At 41.9% G+C, this 20,208-nt stretch overlaps 1 protein-coding gene across 1 annotated transcript in view; it reads right to left on the bottom strand.

Moving 5' to 3' along the window:
- LOC132261032 (homeobox protein araucan) overlaps nt 1–16,461 on the bottom strand; it is a 34,480-nt gene extending 18,019 nt beyond the window's left edge. Inside the window, exons 1-2 of the mRNA XM_059759530.1 lie at nt 15,547–16,461; nt 4–342 (exon numbers count right to left, since the gene is read on the bottom strand). Coding sequence (XP_059615513.1) covers nt 4–342; nt 15,547–15,639 — 432 coding nt within the window. The 5' untranslated portion in view covers nt 15,640–16,461. The remainder of the gene's footprint in view (nt 1–3; nt 343–15,546) is intronic.
- Between the last annotated feature and the right edge of the window lie 3,747 nt (nt 16,462–20,208).

The raw sequence follows: 20,208 nt of genomic DNA on the forward strand, positions 1-20,208 counted from the left end.
CACCGGCGTTGAGTAGAACGGCGCCTGGTCCGCTCCCAGGGTGGACAGGTAGGCGGGGAAGGTCTCGGGGTACGTGTTGCCGTACACGGCGGAGAAGGGCACGCCGGCGGGCATCCCCGGGAGGCGCTGGTAGCCCATCAGGTCGTACTGGCAGGAGCAGATGGTCTGACCCGTGATGGGGTCGCTGAAGATGGGTCGTCCTGTGTCGCAGCACCGCGACGTGGGCGGTCCGGAGGCCGCTGAGCACGGCGAGGAACTTCGGGCGCCCGGCGGGACGGTCGAGGTGACGGCCATGGCGACGGGGGCGGCGGGTGGTGATGGCGGAGCGGAGGAAACGGCGTTCTGCAAAGACAAGAATTTCCATTGAGTTTCCCAGTTTTCCCTGACATTCGATCTATCTTCAGCCAACTCAGCCAAGGCTCCTCAATTACCCAAATTGCGTTAACCGCTTGCGCAACGCTTCTCACTCACTCTCTGGATACTCTTTATCATGAAACCACAGAAAGTGAACACTGCCAGCGTGTGTTATTTGCAGAAAAGAGGCGATATATGTATTTTTAGATCATCAATAACATGATTTTCCTGTTGCCTCAGCCACAAATTGACATTGTTCAATGCCTAATAATGTAATTACATTTGTTACCAATCGTCGCAACTAAATAATGTGTGTTCTATTGCGCTGGCGAACAGCACAATTGACACACAACTTTTGAGTAAACAATCCGATTGCCATCAAAGTGCCGAATAGTGTTTCTGGCAATTATCGCAGCGTGTCAATTTTCTTATCGACATTCGCACCAGGACGCCAGCGGGGCATTGAGGGGGTTCAGGGGGAGATGAACTCCCCAGCAATTTGTATAATTGTTCTGCGTGCCGTCTGATAACGAGTCGCACTTGAATGTGTGTTCACACATGCGGCTCAATAGCTGCAGAAACACGAGTACTTTTCTCCTCAAAGTTTGCTCAATTTCACGGCATCACCTGAAATTGTGTGTATTTGAAAAGGGTCGCATTTTTTTGCTCTGCATATCAAAGGAAAGCTTTCACATTCGACCGATCAGTGTTTGTCCTGTAGAAATTTACCGGCAAGAAGAGATGCTCTTCAGTCACTGCACAGCTGTACAAACCGCTGACAACGTGTGAAGATCCCAAGGACTCGAGGGATGTTTGTCAAGTGTCCTTTGGGTGTCAATTTTCAACCGAGAGTCGGCAATGTCGTTTGATCGTCATCAATTTCATGGGCTATTCGCGCTCACTGATCGACTGAGAGGTGAATTAACACGCGGGAGAAACACAACACCAATCCAATCGCATTATCGATATATTAGTCAAATTCTCTGAATTAATAAAAATGTTCTGATCTCTGGACATCTTTTGTCCCTTCATTCCGGTCAGCAGAGTGTAAAATTCATGCTGTCACACATAATCAGATTACCCAGGAAAGTTGCGCAGTTTTGTGGGAACAAGAATGTGTATTAGCCAAAAGAGGGCTGTATTTTCATCCTCCACAGACAGTCTTTTTGTGCACATTTTTATCCTCAGGCTGCGATGTTAGTTTAGGAAGTGCCAGAATGGATTAGGCGAGAGAGAGATGAAGTTGCTTTACGTCAGAGGCCACTGGCTTTCCCGTCGACCCGAATACCTTTAATCAACTAGTCCCGGGCAATAGAAACAAGGTGTTAACCTTTTTCTCAAATTTGTCAGTCACCTTAAGCTGATTATGAGTTTGCAACTGACACACATTTGCTTCTACACACACCTTTTTTTCACGACCTCAGCAAGCAATCTGCCGCAGACGCACGATGGTCACTTTTTCCCACAATCTTTCCGGATTAGTGCAGAAATTCACTTCCGACCCAGCAGAGAAAATGCATATTATCTGTGCAACACTCCGTCGAAGGAAGTGACCATGTTCGCGGTATCACTTTATGCATCGCGCCAATTCAATTGGCACTTTTTGCCACTACGCGTCGCATTACATCCATTAAGAAAAGTCATGCGGGACACACAAGGAATTTATATAATTTCAATATTGAGGTATTTCTTCGTCAATCTCCTCTCATGGTGAATAAATTATTAATTTACACCAGTTTGAGGATTGCAAAAAAAGGCCACTTAATGAATAAAACGAGAGATACAAACAAACAATCTTGCTAACAAATTGACGCAATTAAAAGTTATTTCTGCAGACGAGTGTTTTAAGAGCTTGAAAAGAAACAAACGTCTCCCATATCGTTGGCTCTCTCCATGCCTTCTGTCTTCTTTCAATTCAACAATATATTATTTGCCTGTGTATACACTTTTTTTCTCCTAACCATCTTCAATTTCAACGCGCCAAGAGGAGCTAGCGGCGAAGGTTATTTTCATATTTATGCACAGAAATTCCTTTCAATTGTTGTATTATACTGACTCACAGAAGCGTTTCTTTGACACACGCAACACATATAATTGAATTTTCTCATTTACTATTTACATTAGTTCGCCCAGAAGAATTTTCCCCTTCAATTATCATATCAGTTCTCACTAAGAATCTGCTACCTTTTCTCACTCACTCCCACCTTCTTGCCGTCTCTTGTTGTGCGAAAACAAGCGTAAGACAGGCATAATTTACCATGAAATTGGCCAATATTGATGTCACTAACCAAATAACTAAATCAATTTGTGAAATATTCAATACATTTCACACACTGATCTCCTTCTCAGCCTAAACTTCATCCCACGACAGCCAATCTTTTGCATGTTGCCAATATATATTCGACAGCCGAAAAACCCGTCACGAAAAGTGACACAATTGTTGACATCGCAGCAGCAAAAAGGGATTTCTGACCATTTGTCCAAGCCAAGGGGGAGATAATATGCTCTTAATCTGTACAGCACTTCTAAAAACAATAATTCGTGTGATATTTCTGTTAAAATCCACTGAAAACCGCCTTTTTTCGGCGTCGAATTAGACCATAATCTCAAAAATATCATTAAGTAATCTTAAAAGATTCCGATTGGAGGCTTTCTAGATGATAAAATTATCTTTTATGTTGCTGTTAAACTCAAAATTGCTGATTCAGAATCAAAATCGTGCAGAAAATGGTCTAAAATCTACTCTTTTTGAGGTTATGTTTGACTTCAACACAATTTGCAGTGTTTATTGCATGAAAATGTCTCATTCTGCCAGTGACTAGCAATCTTGGCAACTTTAGCATAAGAATTGATTTTCTAGGGTACGAATTATTCACATAATCCCTCCGTGAATCGTAACATAACCTAGAATAATATTATTATTATTGTTTCTGTATGAAAATCGAAGGAAATTCAGAGAATCTGAATGAGTAATCAGTAAAAACAACACGCATGAAAGAAGATTGTGAGTTTTTGGACACTTCATAAGTATACTTCTGCTCATCTGTACACCACTTCTGATTGTATTATCTCCCCCTTGGTCTTGGCTCTCTATAATGAATTTTTCTCAAGTTTTGCACCATCCAAAAGCACATCAGCGAAAAGTGGGGTGGAAAAAAAGTGTAACAAGAGAAAATCACTGTAATACAAATAATGAAAATGGGATTGACATGTGTTGTTGTTATTGGATTATTCAGTAATGCGATTAATATTTTTGAGGTGTCGACATGTCATGGTGCTTGTTACCCATTCTCAATGCTCTATTCTCTCACTGCCACTGTAAATCCTCCGAGGTCACCCTGCATTTTGATGAATTCAATCAAAATTTTGCTCTTTTTCTTCTATTCTCCTCTTTATCCCAAAACAGCCTGTGACACGAGGGTGGATTTTGCGACAAAAATTGCCCCAATGAATTGTTCAGTCTTTTTGTCAATGGGAATTTCTCTCTGTGAGCGTGTGTGGTTCAAATCCTGACAGGATTTCCAACAGTCCTCAAGTGTTTTCACAGGCGATTCCTCTGACACGTTTTTCAATGCCACATATTGATTCATTTCTTTCTGTGTGTGGCTAATCAAAGGGATCTTCCTTTCAGTGCATTCAAACTGACCGTTTTCTATACTGAGTTTTGGGGAGTAAAATAAATTATCCTGCGTCTCTGGACACTGTGTAAATGTTTGCAAAACATTAAACGGCCTGTTGGCCACTAAAGAACCACAAATTTATAATCCATTTGTGGCGGCGTGTCTACAAAAGGCAAATATGAGGCCTTCTGCAGATAACTGGCCTTCGATAAGCGGTGGTCATCAGAGGAAATGCAACATGTGCATTGATTTATATGACATATCCAACAATGTTCTCTTGAGCAAACTTTTCCCGTGCCTTTGATGATGTCTTTCGTGGCGTACCGAAACGCTTTCTTATTGCCTTTCGGGAACTTCAACTCCGACTGACGGTCTCGTTAGCCCTTCTTTTTTTCGAATGCACACGCCAGACTCATAATTACTCAATTCTCAGTGTGGAAAAACTCCTCAAATTCCCTTCGTGAGTGCGCAGGTGAAACCCATCGGGGGAATTGATGTACAAAATGGATTAATAACTTTAAACATTCCACCCGCAGACAACCTTTTTTCCACACCTATTAATCAATCAAACAAGTGTTACTCCATTCTCGAAGAAATTTCATAATCTCATCACCTTATTGATTTGCTTTTATATTTCGCGTGACATAGTGAAGAAGAAGATGAAAAAAATTATCGATGCTGAACGAATTTTTTTTTAACATTATTATTTATATTTTGATACTTCAGCAGAGGCGCACAAGAGAGTCTTCTTTTGTGGATTTCTTGCTCATTCGCACCTCAACAACTCGCCCACCTTTCATTATTGCTCTTTTGCACGCAAAGTGCCTTTAAAATGTCCGAAAAAAAAACACACAAACTGGCAGAATACATGAGGAATACAAGAGAGAACGCGGAACATCTCATCAAACTTTCATTAAATTTTCTCCTCTATTGTTTACTTTGGCAAACATGAGGGAAAAATATATGCACAATGGTCACAATTTTTCTCCAGTCACTTAGGAAGATTTTTTTTTGTGCCTCTGAAGGAAGGAGAGAATCAGTTGTGCAACTATGAATGCAATTCTCAAGTTTTGATGTGAAATTTCTGCAATAATAAGCACTCGAGTGATGGGTTAAAAGCTCTTGTCGAGGCGGAGCAATTTCACCCGAAAAACAGACTCACCCTTCTCGATATTCCAAAGCAGGGCAATATCGCATAAAAGGAACGACCCATTAACAGCTGCATACACAAGGAATTGTTCCATCATTGTCGCTAAGAATGCATCAAAACATATTTCTATGCAATGCAATTGCCACTCTCAAGAGGGAAGCGCACAGAGATAATGTTTAACTACCAATATCCATTTTCCTCGTCATGCATTATGTTATTTTATTAATCATTTCATGGTGAAAAACGGTGAATCCCATTTACCCATGCGGCACACTGACAATTTACTGGGTGAATGTGAACATTGTGTAGAATTGGGGTTGAATTGCCATGTGAGAGAGAGAGAGAGTGGCGACAAAAAAGCAGGGGTTGTTTAAACATACAGAGAAAATGTATTTAATTCAGAGGGCACCCCTTGTGAGTCCTTTCGAGGGGATGGTCTCTCAATTTCCTCCTCAACGCCTCTCGCTCACATCCAACCGAAAGAGGCGCAGAGACAATGCGCTTCTCTATCAATATTATTCCAAATCTGCCGTAAAAATGTTTATTCAGGACGAATCAGAACACCAAATTCTCACCTTAATTGCACACTGAGAGTGCATCCAGAAAAAGGGACCATCGAAATCGGTCGTGAAACAGAGTGAAATACAAGGAGATCATAAATAAAATTTAATCCATTTATTGTGACATGGATAAATATTTGGGCACACACAGATCGAGGAAAAAGGAGCAGATGAGGAGAGAGAAGAAGAAAAAAACCACACAGAGGCCGATTTAGAGGTGAAATCCTTTTATCCTCGTTCCACTGGGACTCATTTTGGGGACTCTAGTTGACACTCTGTGTCGCATCATTGCAAATAATAGTGATAAATAGATTTTCGCAGGATCAAAAGTGCGCGCAAAAGGATGCTGGGAAGATTTATCAATGGAAATTTGCAATGGGTATTATCGATTGCCCTTTATTGATCCTATTGAACCAGAGAAAAGGGCTTCTATCTAGGGCATTTTTGCCTAAGAGCGATTGCAGACTTGCGGGTGATCCACAGGAGGATAAGCGAAGGTTCAACCGATATTTATAGGGTTCTCGAAGAAAGCGCACTCAACCGAAAATTCGCCGAAACATTTCACAGCTGAAAACGGTTAAAATGGGGGAATTCTTGGGCTCTAAAAATCATTAAATTCTTCCGCAAATCTTGCGCAATTTTTTCTTAAAATTGCACACGTTTTGATAAAATTGTCGCTAGTGTCGACAAAGAGGAATAACTCCTGAGTGTGTACAGCGCCAGTTCAGTCACGAATTGTGGCTGATCCAACATTTACACACTCCAAGCTCATCCACGGAGGATTTATCCCAGTTCTCACTGATGCGAGAGTAACTCGCAAGTCTGTAATCGCTCTAAATTTGTACCACTTTTCGGTGCTAAATGTTATGCAAGTTCTCAAGTAATTTTTTCCTTAATAAATGAAGGAATTCCTCACCATGTCAAATGCGTCGTTTAACGCGTGGTCTTTGACGAACAAGCAATTTTCCGGAACATCATCCGGGGGGATTTTGGGCGAAATTTCGAGCGTCGCACACAAAACCCATTCGTTTTGCCAGAAGTCAAGCAAATTGCACACGACTCTTGGAGAAGTGCGGAGAAACATATAAGTGTGTAAGAGACGCACTGTTGAATGGCATCAAACCGACAGTTGTTTGTTAAATTTAATTAATATAATTGTCGGAACAATTATCCGACATAATGCGTGCAAGTTGCCTTAACATGTACACTGGTAATTATTACAATAAATAAATATTTTAGAAATTTACATAATAAATACAACAATCGCCAGACTCTCTCGCTCTCTCTCTCTCTCCCTCTCTCTCTCTCTCTCTGGGGAGTTGTGTAGTTTTAGAGTGCGGATAAGCAAAAACGTGCCTCAACATTCTTCCTCTCCATGCACTTCAGCTCAACATATATTTTGTGCTTTTTTATTGAATTTTTATGCCTCTACTTTCAATGCACTGGGCAAAAGTATTTTTCAATGAGCTCTTGGCGCGGATGGTGCACGAAAGAATGCAAAAGAGCCGCATTTTTACACTTTTCCTCACGCTGAATTTCTATTTCACATTAAATCCATATCAAATTAAAGATCGAATTATTTGAATTTCTAACCGCTGGAATTGGAAGTATGTTTTTTCTGTGGCTAATGAGGAAGTGAAATCGCAAGTTCTAAATTTTCTGATTTATGGCAAAAATCCATCGAGCTCTCAAGATGGGAGTTCTTCTTGTCTGTTTTTTCTTTCTTGCCCGGCACACGATTGTCGGCATTGCCGTGAATGGGCGCAATTTCTTGTGGTCCGCTTGAAATATGAACGCCCTCCGCAGGACAAATGCCAGTGTGTGTGCGGTATTTTTATTATTTAATATTATATTAATGAAACATGGTGGAAAAAACGGTTTTATGGGTCAGTCTGTCGGCTCTTTTTCCCCCCCCCACAATTCCCTCTGAGGTCTTTCAATTTTTCTCAATAAAAACCCCATTGAAATTGATATAAATTTCAAATGAAATCTCATCTCTCTCTCTCTCTCGCATTCCTCTCCTTCGAAATTCTTCAGAGGAAGATATCAAGACAAGCCAGCATTAAAATATATTTTGACTATCGCTCGGAACAAGAGAAAAAAATGTAAAATTTATTCCGATTGTCTTTTTATTGCAGTTATCAATCAGTTTGAGTTTGTTTTATCTACATAAATTTCGGTGTGTGCCTTTTTCTTTCTGCTCGCGCACTAAATGACATGGAGAAACAATGATCTTTCTCTTTCGCAATGCCCCTTTGATATTTGAGGACTGTGTGTTGTCTCTCCGTGGCCAAACTCATAGCAATAACTATCCTCCTAACCTTATGCGCGCACAGTTGTGAAAAACGATACAAAAATTTTTCATTATGGTCATTACAATATTTTATGAATGAGAGAGTATTTCTAATTTATTTGCAGTCTCTTGAATTCTCTCATGTCAAAATGGTTTGTAAAAGATCAACGGGTGAATCGAAATTCTAATTTTAGATTTTTGAGATCAAGATTTGTGGGATTTTCAAAGAACTTTACAAAAAGTACAAGTAAAAGTATTAAAAGCTGATGTTTAGAACTCATTTTTTCGGATAAAAGGCACTTTAAGGCTATAGAAATAGCCTTTGCAAATTTATATTTGTAGGTTTTCTTTTCATTTTGCCATATTTTAAATAAAAACTTTAAGAAATACCAATAAAATCAACTGGAACATTTGCAAAATAATTATTGTAAAGCAATATTAGAAGCTGTTTGAGCTACAGTGACGAAAATTAGCTTAGGACACCTAGAAATTTTAGGCCAATTTTTCTCTTGATGCTAAAAATTTGAAATTTCTTTCAATTTTTACACATTTTTCTTAACATTTTGCAATATCTTGACCCCAAATTGAGATATCGCGATAATCTCAAAGTCATTTGAAAGATTATAAAATGTAGATAATCTTTCATCTTCAGGCAAAATCCTCAAAAATTGAAAGAAATATCGAAGTTTTAGTACCAAGAGGAAGATTGGTGTAAAATTTCTTAGGCGTCTTAAGCTAATTTTCGCCACTGTGCATTCGGCACAGCTTCAAATCGCTCTTTTAGAAAATGTTGATTTTGACTTTCGATACTTTTCGACGCACCCGTCGAAATGGAAGGCGAAAAAAAAGGTTAAACTCAAGAGTGATGCGAGAAATAAAGCTCCGCAAGTCGCACAGTAGCGACCGAATTCCTGCCCTGCAAAGGCACTCCAATCGCGTGATGATCGCGGGGAAAGGCGTAAGCGTGGAGGCGCCTCGTGATCAATCTGCTGGCCGGAGTGGCCAGAAAAGTGACGGAGAAAGGTGCAGCGAAAGAATTGGCAGAATAAATGAGTTGCCGGCGGCTATAGCGGCCACAGCCGCGAGAGAGATGCTATCCCATCGCCAAGGTGGTCTCATCTGAATGAAGGCAAGAAAGCACGTTCCTCGCTCAAACTGTGATTCAATTAAAAAAGTCAACGATATCATCACAATCTGTCTTACACACTCCAATCATCGAATGGGTGGTGATCTAACAATAAAAATTAAGTCCCTCGTGGCTCCGGACATATTTTTATGAGCTTCTATATGGTGATTGAAGGTGTGCAAGAGAGTGTTAAGATCTCTGTCAATTTCTCAGCTGGTGGTTGGGCTCTCGGGCGACGTTTTTAAGAAGAAGAAAAAAAAGGAACCCAGAGCTCGACATGAAGCTCTCTGGAATCGAAGGCATACATACAATTTAAGAGGCGGACGGATAGAAAGGTGATAAAGATCGCGCGGCTCTTCGGTTGACAACAGAGAGTGGAGAAGAAAAAAAAAGTCGACGTGCAGGAGAAATACTCTTTGTAAGTGAGCAAAAAGATAGACTTTTATAAGTCAGAAGGGACAAAAAAATACACGACAGAAAATTTAAATGGACACACACTGATCATTCAACATCAACAGCAGTAATAAATGATATTCAGTGTTTGAAATATTCAAAACACTTCCGAAGTACATAAACATCTGTCTTGGTGTCTCCGCGGGCGCGTTCTGTGGCATTAATGTTGTGACTCTTGGGCTTTACACGCGGTGTCGACGCTTTTTCCCTCACATTGTGTGTGCCAAAGGTAGACTTCAGCTTTTAACTTGATGTGCAATAATCTTTTTTTCACGCACAAAATCCAAATTATGCAAATCCATTTCAATTCAAATTTGAACTATGATCGAGTGATAAGTCGATCAATATATGGATTTGGATCATGAAATTTTGCAAGCCAGTGTAAAGTGTGACGATGAGGTCGAAAGGGAGCTGAAATGTGGAGGTGCCAAAGGGGGAATACACTTCATTGTGCCTTTCCAGAGGCTCCACACAAACATAAAATCTTCCCAGTGCGATGAGGAGAAAGAGAACAAATACAAAATGGAATTATATATGGAAACTAACACGGAAAGTCACGCTTTCCGAGTGACAAATGGATAAATTTCATATGCAACTCAGGGGCGGATTAATTGACACATTTTCCAAACCCAGCAATTGATTAGGTGTGATGGATTTTTCACGATTTTTCGGCATCCAACGTGAAATCAAAAGCTCCCAAAGTCCATTGAATCTCAAATTCTAAAGACATTCTATTGCGCGAGGGCGGCAAGAAGCGGCTCTGGCGCCAAACGAAAGAGAAATAATAATAATGCTAACAACATGCGTCCACATGAAATTCAATTCTGCTTCCGATTACATATAATTGCGCTATGCATGCATTAATTTTGTATGCATTACGCGAAGAGAAGCTACTATAAGAGGCTTATAATTGTCGACGTCAATCAAGAGTCGCGTCTTCGGCGGCCAAATCTGTCGATTGGCTTTCAATTAAACTGCTTGAATATCTAATTTATGCTTCTATTGCATAATTCTTAACAATATTCACTCCTCAAGATGGTCTTCTTTGGACAAAGTTTGGTGTGTCGCGAAAGCAGCAAACTAAACATGTGTTGACATCACGAAAGACAAGAGAGAAATTGATGGATTTTCTGTGTCAGTCACCTTCACATAATTTACACATTATTAATTAATTAATTCAAATTTGCAATTTATTCTCCTCTGTTGTGTCGTGTTGAGTGGGCAAAAAGTTTGCAGTTTCGGATTATGAGTCGCACGAGAAGCTTTGCCACTGTCTTTGGCGGTGTGATTCTTATGTCAGCCACGTCTTAATGCGCTAAAATAGCATTTCTCAGGAAAAACACCCCAAATTTTGCGATTGAATTCAATGATTTCTCGTCAATGGACGTGTCAAAGAGGCGACGCAGAAGCGCGGAGAAATGGTTAAAGAGAAAAAAGCGCATGTGAAAGAAGAAGAATAACGCTGGAAAACATGTGAAGAAATAATGAAATTAACATGACGTGTTAATATAAGATGAGGGAAAAAGAGGTGGAATCATAAAGATATTGTATTTATAATAATGTGGAGAGGACTCGAAAAGAGTGGCGCGATAGTGGCAGAAACAAAAGCCCCACCGAGAAAAGAAGATGGAATTGCTGACCTTATTGGACGTTTTTAGTGCTTGCGGAAATGATAAATTGTTCAAGAAATGGTAGCGTGAATTTATATATTTTATTATTATGTTAAAGACGACATCATTAGTTCTTTTCATTCAATTCTTGTCGGCCATACATTTTCTCAGTGCGCTCAATCTCGTCCACTGCGGCCATGCATAACATCTCTCATCTTGCTGAATTCTTATGGGGCCCATTTAGGCGCAAATTTATCAGCGAATTTATGGTGTACAAACAATCACTCTGGACTTGGCCAGAGAAACTCGCAAAGGAGAGAGACACACAAGAAGCTGAAGAATGAGAAACAGCCATTCGTGTAAATTATTTACGAGGATTGCACTCAAATATTCCACTTTTTGTTCTTCCCGTCAAACAGAATAGCCAGAGAATTAAATTACAATAAAAATCCAATTATTTAATCAAACACACTGGCAGAAAGACAACGACAGCGAGAGCCGAAAAGTCAAGAAGGAACAGCTGTTAAATTTAATGTGAAAACACCTTGTCAATCTCATCTTCACTCTTTTCTCTTCATTATTCGGTTAGCATTGTCACTTTGCTGACGGAATTGTACATCATTTTAACGATTTCCAGCCCTTATACTTTGTATTTCATCAATTAAAATTGAGAAAAAGCCCCCGAATTGAGTCATAAATTGTAACTTTGTCAATTCCCAGACACTCTGTTGATCCTTACAAGAAGCTCACAGAGTCCAAATGGATGTTTTGCTCATGTTCTCTCGGACAGGATTGCCCCAAAGTGATCAAATGAGCAACACAAGTAAGCTGAAAAGCAGAAAGGTTACTAGATGTTCTCCAGTGATAAACCCCTTCTGAGCTCCATCAACAAAGTTGACGATAAATATGTGTTTTTGAACACTCTTAATCCAGGTGAATTCACCGACTGAAGAGCGCAAAGAAATAAAGAATTAAGAAAAAATATATGCAGCAGCTATAATTTATATCGGCCTACGCGTGATTTTTTCTTTCATCTCTTGTTTTCCTAGGCGTTGTAACAAGAAGGTATTTAGAGGTGATTTTTACGCTTCCGACACTTCAAAGGCCGAACAAAGTGATGAAAAAAAGGCACCAGAAGAATCTCTTTCGTGAACTTATTTCCCCCCATTTCACCTCCTGAAGCATCCTTTCTCTTTGCCCGCCATAGGATCTAAATATGTTTGGCACGCCAGTGTAATTATGTAAAATTTATGACCGAGTCTTAATTATTAATTAAATTAATTGCACTTTCATTCGTCCTTTTTTTCCATCGTCCCCGCATTTTTTAACGAGCTCAAATGGATCTTGCAAGCATTGCGAGGATCACAGTGGAATGGCCAAAAGCTTAAAGCTCGATTTTTTTCCCTTCTCCTGTGGCGACTCCTAAAAATGTGCAGCTTAAGTGGAATTACTCGCTCTCTCGGCTTGGCGAAGAAAATCAATAGAGAGAGTCGCCGAGGGGTAATAAATTTCGGGACGATTGGCCCCTCGGACGAGCATCCTCCCGAAAAACTAACACCCAATTAAATGGCTGTAACATATTAAGCTAATTTATCGAACAGACCTCACAGCTTTTGGCTGCGCGAGGATCCCAAAAGACACAGACGAAGGAGCCTCGAAGAGTGTTGGCAAGCCATTTTACAATAATAAACATTTTTTCCTTATCTCAACACCAAAATCGACATCCGCCCAATAAATAACGTCTCGCTCTAGCTTTTAAGAGCCTGATGGTTCTTGTGGTGTTCTTTTGTTGCAAGACAGAATGAAGGAGGACAGGAGGCAAGAGACTCACACTTGCCATATCCACCACCATCTAGCCAACAATTCAACGCCAACCGTCTCACGCTACAAGACCATCCAGTTGATTCTTTAATACCTCCGGAGGACTCTCGATGGCATTTTTTTCTCCACCCAGCGCGCTTCTGCAGATTTGTCTCCGCACGTCCAAAAGAGCGCGACTCACCCAAAGAGTCTCTCCTCTGGCTGAGATAAATTTGCCCCAAGAAATCAACATTCACAAAGTGGAGAATTTGAATAAGAAAAACCCGAATACAAATTTCATTCATGAAAAAGTGTTTAAATGCCACAAACGCGCAAAATCGATGCATTTTTTGCACCTTTGGTCGTCTCTGAGGAAAAAAAGCGAAATAGATTTTGGAGTGTGATAAGAGAAAAATCTTCGAAATGCTTCCATTGGGACGAGAAGACAAAAATACACATTCTCTGACTTCTGTCTTTCCCTTTGCAGATTGCTTTTTGGTCGCCAGTTGGTGTTGAATTTCTCGAATGCGAACATCAAATGTGCATTTTTGCTACTTGCTCTCAGATTTTTGCGCTGCCAATAGTTTTTTTTTTTGTGTGTCTGAGATAATAAATCTTCACCTAGAGGTTGAATATTGCCCGCTTTATCCCCAATGAGTCGCCTATGCAAAAAACCCATGTTTTTGATTACTCTGGCGTTGCTGGTAATCAATCTTATGCTGGAGATGTGCAAATTTCACGGTCATCAGCGTCATCAGTCAATTGAAATGCCTGAGAATATTGTCACTTTGAGTCCCGGCGCAGGGTGGTAAAAGCCAACCCTTTTGCCGCGTGAATTCCGCCCAAGGAACCCCAAATGAATCAATCTCGAAGACACCGTCGAATTGCCTGAAGAGCCTAATTAAATATCACTTTAACCCACCTCAGCCATTATTGATGGCGAATTGATGTGAGAGAATTGCCACATTGTCTCTGACTTTTCTCTCTGTGAATCCTCAAGAGGGTGAAACACACCGTCTACACATGTTCCTCGCCTGAGGAGTGAAAGTGCTGGTTGAATGATGTGTAAATGAGAGTGAGAACAACCACATTTCCAAAGGGTTTCCAGAGGTTTCCCAGACACTCCTTAGACAATACACAAATTTTCAGCAATTTGCCACTTTCGGGCCATCGAAACCATGGATTTGAAGGGCTTTTCACTGCGCAATCTTGAGCATTTTCAAATTTATAGCCTATGAAGAAGTCGCAGATGTCTAAAATTCAAATGATATTTTTATTAAACACTTCTTAAGCGTCTTTTACACTAATTTTGAAGTTATCGCAAATGAATGTTAACCAAGTTTCAACACAATTTTAGAGGAAAAATAGTCTAAATCGACAATCTAAGGACTAATTAGTCCGTATCAGAAAATTCCAGGCATTTCCAGGATCAAATGACGGTTATTGATATTATTTACGTGCAATTTCTGGAAAAATCAGATTTATTTCAAATAATTACTCATTAGATTGTCGATTTCAGCTATTTTCCCCCAAAATTGTGTGAAAACTTAGCTGAAATTAATTGTCAATAACTTATTTGTCGATAACTTTAAAGCAATGAGAAGCAAGTGTAATATTATGCTAAGAATTCGAATCTATTTCTTATGCCTTAAGAGAGTTGTTCGGCCTTGATTAGAATTAATCAGAAGACGACGGGATTTATAGTCACTTTTTCGCCTGAACTTTGCCCAAAATCTTAGCTAAACTAGGTCAAATATTATCTATCTTTTCCGTACAAATACTCAAAAATGCCGGAGAGAAGAAAGCCCAAAAGTCTCCCTTGAAAACTCACACCACGTTCGAGTCAGTCAAGTGAAGATTTACAGCATAGTTATGCATCTGCACACTTAGAAGCTGCTTATAAATGCAAAAGGACACGAAGGGGTTGAAAATGATGATAGAACTGGGAGTCAATGAAAATGCTGGTAAATGCGAAAGGGGTTTTTGAATGTTTTGCAACATTCGGGGGCACATAAATGAATTCCACTGAACATGGGCGTCACGATTGTCTGCAGCTGATGCTGAGGAACATCCTTCGAACAAGCTTTTTGCCACCACCCCCAAAATTTCCCAGGACGCGCACTTCTGGCCCGTATGAATTTTGCATGGGAAATATTCCAGTGCACAAAATGTTCATTTGCCAATGTTAGCAGAAAAACACCGCGCGGCTCTTCTTGAATGGCGTGCAGGCAAACATGAATGAAGTGCAAAAACCGACGGACTTTACACTCTCCTCAATGAAAGTTGCTTTGAATGTGCGTCAATGGACTTCTTTTTTTTCCCCACCTTTCACAGGATTTTGTGCAAACATTGTCACTTTTTATATGTGTCATTCCTTGACTTGGCAATTTTCTTGCCTCTGACGCGGCGTGAAAATCTCAGTGCGTGAGCAAATCCAGTGTGTGAATTTCCTGCTCCGTTTGCGTAACATCCGGTGCGATTTCTGGAGCAACAGTGCGAGGTCAGAGACAGTTCTTGCCGTCGCGATTTCGCGGGGTGTTTGTGTGTGAATTATGGCTTAATGGAGAAATGCTTAAGTACCTGAACAGTTGGCGATCCTCGGAAGGGAAAATGTGACATGTTTTTCGCTCCGACAAAGTCAGATCGCCGATCGCGAATCACGGTCTCGATCATTCACTCTGCTGTTGACGAGCCATTGAACCACAATTTAGAAAAAAAAAATCTTGCAAGACGCTTCCAAACAGTCACTGTGGCTCGATGTGCGCACCCACTTTTGAATATATAGTTACAGGGGCTTAGGGGATGAACCTAGATGTCACTGTCACAGATCTGCACAGTTTCGCGGCAACACTTGTACCAGATTTGTCTGACAAATTGTCTGTACTTCGTATGATCGCGCTTGTGTCTCAGCTGCCTATCCATTTCATGCCAAAATGGACGCGATTAATCTTCGGAAAATAAACCCACTTTATTGTGTGACAAACTTCACTGATATTTTTATTTTTAGTACATTTTCATAGACCGACAGCAAATTTAGATTTCCGCACTTTTTGGGGGCTCAATCGGGTCGCGCTGTGCGTTTGCAGGAAAAATTGCTGCAAAAGTGGCGGCCGCAAGATGTGTAGCGGGAAAATCGCGCGCACGGAAAACGACTCAAGCCAGAGGTGGTGTATAAAAATTGATTATGTCGCTGGCGACGCGATCGCGAACGGTAGCCAAAACTTTACTGCTTTACAGTTTTGTCTCTGTATGTCACCTGGCCAAGATAATTGCCACTACACAATATTCACACAATACAACAGCAAAACACTGTTGTAAGTACATGAAAATCCGAGAGGGAGAGAGACACACAGTGCGCTCCCTCTCGCACGCTCTCCTGCCCGAGCTCTACCTCTTTTTTTGGGGGGTCGAACACGACGCCGACGACGAGTATACACTGCTCCGCTGTGATTGTGGCCGTGTCGCTCTGGCCGCGCGCTTATCGTTCGACTTTTGTGTTAACAAACACCGAACTGGATGTCTGGCAGCGAGGCAGCGACTTGCCAACTCCTCTCTGCACACCCATCTCGCTCGCGCCACAGCCGGCCGTCCCGCTCTGGCGCTGCGTTGCCGAAGAAACTACCGCCAGGGCGCGTGCTTCTCTCTTTCTTGCCAGGGCGAGGAAAAAGAGTGCGGCGCTCTGGGTCGCAAACTGCGGATGGTGGGGTGGTTCAGCCCGTCGAAAGGCGCTGCGACACTCCTCCTTCGACTGGTCGGAGCATCTGTGCCTCCCAGCCAATTCTTTCCTTCTTTTTCACTGCCGCGCCGCCAAGCCCCGTCTTCTTCGCGCGCCGGGCATTTTTCCAACCGCCGCTCGCGCGCGACAGAGACGGCCTATCCCACCCAACCTGTGCGTCAGAGTGGCGAGGCTGCTGAAGAATTCTCACACATTCGAATTTTTCCACTCGACTTCTCCTCACATTTTTCTCTCCTTCCACACGGCGACGCTTGGGAAGCAAATCAAATGACTTCTTACCGGCCCGTGTGCCTCTCTGTCACACACCCACACCACCACCGAATCGGTTGAACTTTTTCCCACACAGCCGCGCGCGATTGAGGGGAACGCGCGCGGCCACAGCGATAGTGCGGCCGAGGCTCCCATTTTAACACACCCAAACTACGGAGTCATCAGTTAATTGGGAATATTTAGAAAATTAGCATCAAGTTTCGGTGGTGTTTTGACATTGTCGTTCAGTTTATTTATTCGGTCGTTACAGTCCCCCAGAGAGGTGGTAGAGCTCACTTTCTCTTTCACTCCATCCGCCACCCCTTGCGCTCCCTCTCTCGCTCTCGCTCCATCTGGAGAGCTTCTTGTCGTCTTTTCACGAGAAGAGCTAAAAACGGATGTTCGACACGCCGTTTGAAGGCTCTCTCTCGTGCACATAAAACCATGTTGCTACACTGTGTTGGAGGAGAGTACATAAGACGGCGCAGGGAGTGAGCCGCCCGGTGGGTGGCTGTGGGTTTAGGATTTGTCACCGACGCTATTTTGTGAGCTGCCGTGATGGGTGGGAGAATTGTTTGCAGTTTAGAAGCGATACAAAGTGTATTACACGGTTACACTCAATTCACAGCAATAATTATATTTATTCGGCAACTTGCCAACTTCAAAGCTTCTGCTCTTTGACTTCTGAGCACACCTAGATCCTGGATCTGGATCAGCACCGAAATTTTATGGCTCGTTTGGGAGTTTAAAATTTTGGCGAGCGCGGGAAAATGAGGTGAAATGCACGGATTAAACCGATCGATATTGGCGTATTTTCATATTCTGGAACCTTTCAAAGAAAACAAGGGAAGAAAAAGTGACGCCATGGCCTGAAAAGGATGTGCAGAGAACGAAAATTATGCAGAAAAAAATAAAGAATATGATTAGCAACCTTTCGTATTTAGCAAGGCTTGGAACCGAAGTTAAATTCATCCCTAAATCGAGTTTATTCTACCAGAACTGACCACAAAATCCCTGTTCAGAATAAGCCAAGTAGAGCTAACGCCTAATCCATACATATTAAACCAATCGAAATGAGTTTTAGCTCAATTTAATTGCATATTGTCCGTGTAAAAACGAAGTGACTCGTATTTGGGACGTACGCTGGGACATCTGTAAGACTTGGCAAATCAAATGCTCGTGCGATTTGCCGAGGGTTGGAGGTTGTGGGGATTTTTGGAGCTTGCGCGTCTTGATTTTTCCCTGAGGACCTGTGTTCTCGTAATGCCAATGTTAGTAGCATACTGAACAAATTTATCTCCTCTCTCGCACGGCATCGCCCCAACCCTGGGATGGTGGAACCGCATTATTTCCCCGTACGAACTCGAGAGGTTGATTCCCATTCTTGTCGCTTTTTTCCGTCCCTCCGAGAGCCATGCTCCCTTCTCTTTTTATCTCGTTCAGATAAAATTTCACCCTGTACCCGAGCGTGTAACACCGTCTACCCTCAAGGGTTAAATAATTACTACATTTTTCGATGTATACTTGACTGTCGTGGTCGGGAACTCCTCTGATCCCCTTTTTCTCGTAGGCTCTGATGCTCGTTCCTGGAAATTGATTTTTTTCCCTCTTCGGGGATGTTCTCAAATTCAAATGAGCGCCTTTTGGCTGGGGTTGGGGGTCGCACCACTTGAGATTATCCCTCAAATTTGCCGATACAGCATAGCCAGTGTTCTCTGCAATTCTATGCTTTCCTCGACGCCGCCGGAATGGCAGCGCGCATTTTCTTTTTCTGGCTGATGTTGCCATGTTTCGCCGCAGCTCACCTTTGTGCTCTTGTCGAACGGATACCCGAGAATTGAGTCCAACATGATGTTTGGATGTTGAGCGTGTGTATTCGAAGGTTGAGCAAAAAACATGGGTATGGGTGAGTACTCCTAAACTAACCACAGTGCCACGCCTTTTGGCTGCTTCTCGTCCAATCGCCATGGCAAATGTTGATGGATTGTATGGGAATCGCGCGCGGCGCGCAATTCAAAACAATCAACGAGATTTCCTCTCTCAAATCCCCAGGCGTCCCGCAGAAAAAGACGCGACGGGGATGCTGTCCTCTTCCCTCCGGCGCGCCCTCATCGGTGTGGACAATAAAGTGGCGGTTTAACCGGATCAAATGCAGTGCTGATGGTTGACAAAAATTGTGATATATTTTATCACCGCATTGCCTCTAAATTGGACAAATGATGGTTTCATTTTAAATTCCATGGCGGTGACCGCGCTGGTTAATCAATAGAGTGGCTCCGCATGGCGTACAGCCCATCCAAATGGCAATTTTCTATCAATTGGCCACTCTGTGGGGCGAAACATTTGCTCTAACGAGGTAATTCTCGTGTTGTACAAAGACAGATGACTACTCGTGCGGTATTGCAATTTGGGGTCCACTTGTGTGGATATTATTTTAATGATTTATATCGCCATCCTAACAAGTTCTGCACTTTCACAGGAAATATATTAAGCCCCAGGATCTTTGTCAGCTGGACTTGGGCAATTTATTGAAACCACATTAAGAGTTCAGTGGAGACGCCTGGTTAATCTTTTTTTTACACCACTTTTCATCCCCCTTCCAACCCTCGATATTATTGATTTTTTCCGTCATTTTTCCAGGCATTCCCAGCAGGCGAAAAAGAGTCGCAGACATCACTCAAATTATGTTACCGCGTTTTTTTCCGCCAAACGCGAGGGGATTTAATGTCAGAATTTACATTTCATTATTTGCTGTTGCTTTTTAATTAACCATACAAAATATGTGTTGAACATTTTTAAGCACACGTGGCAGAGGGGGGAGGGAGGGGCGGATGGGGGGCACCAGAGTGCAATGAAGTGTCGTGCTGTGGCATAATACTTGGCCTGGCTTTCCCTTCGCCTGTCCTGGGCATCGAGATCGGAAGTGTGACAAGAAATAATGTTAGCTGATCGGCTGACACTGAGGTCAATTCGGTATCAATGTCTTCGGTGATTTCATTTGCATGGCAATTTCAAGTTGAGTGTACAATTGAGTGGCCAGCGAGTAGACAAATTCTTCGGCACGCAGGAATTTGTCGAGAGTCTTTCGGAACAATTGGCATAAACAAGGAGGTTACTTTCAGTTCACGGTTTCTTCTTTTAGTCGTGAATCATGGAGAATATTTTGAATGTCCTCTTAAAATTCATCAGACGATTCGAGAAACGGAAAAATCTCATTCAAATTGTTCGGATTTAGAGCTTATAATAGAGTCGCTTAG

Source organism: Phlebotomus argentipes, unplaced genomic scaffold (assembly GCF_947086385.1).
Source record: "Phlebotomus argentipes unplaced genomic scaffold, Phlebotomus argentipes genome assembly scaffold_18, whole genome shotgun sequence".
Taxonomy (NCBI): Eukaryota; Metazoa; Arthropoda; class Insecta; order Diptera; family Psychodidae; genus Phlebotomus; species Phlebotomus argentipes.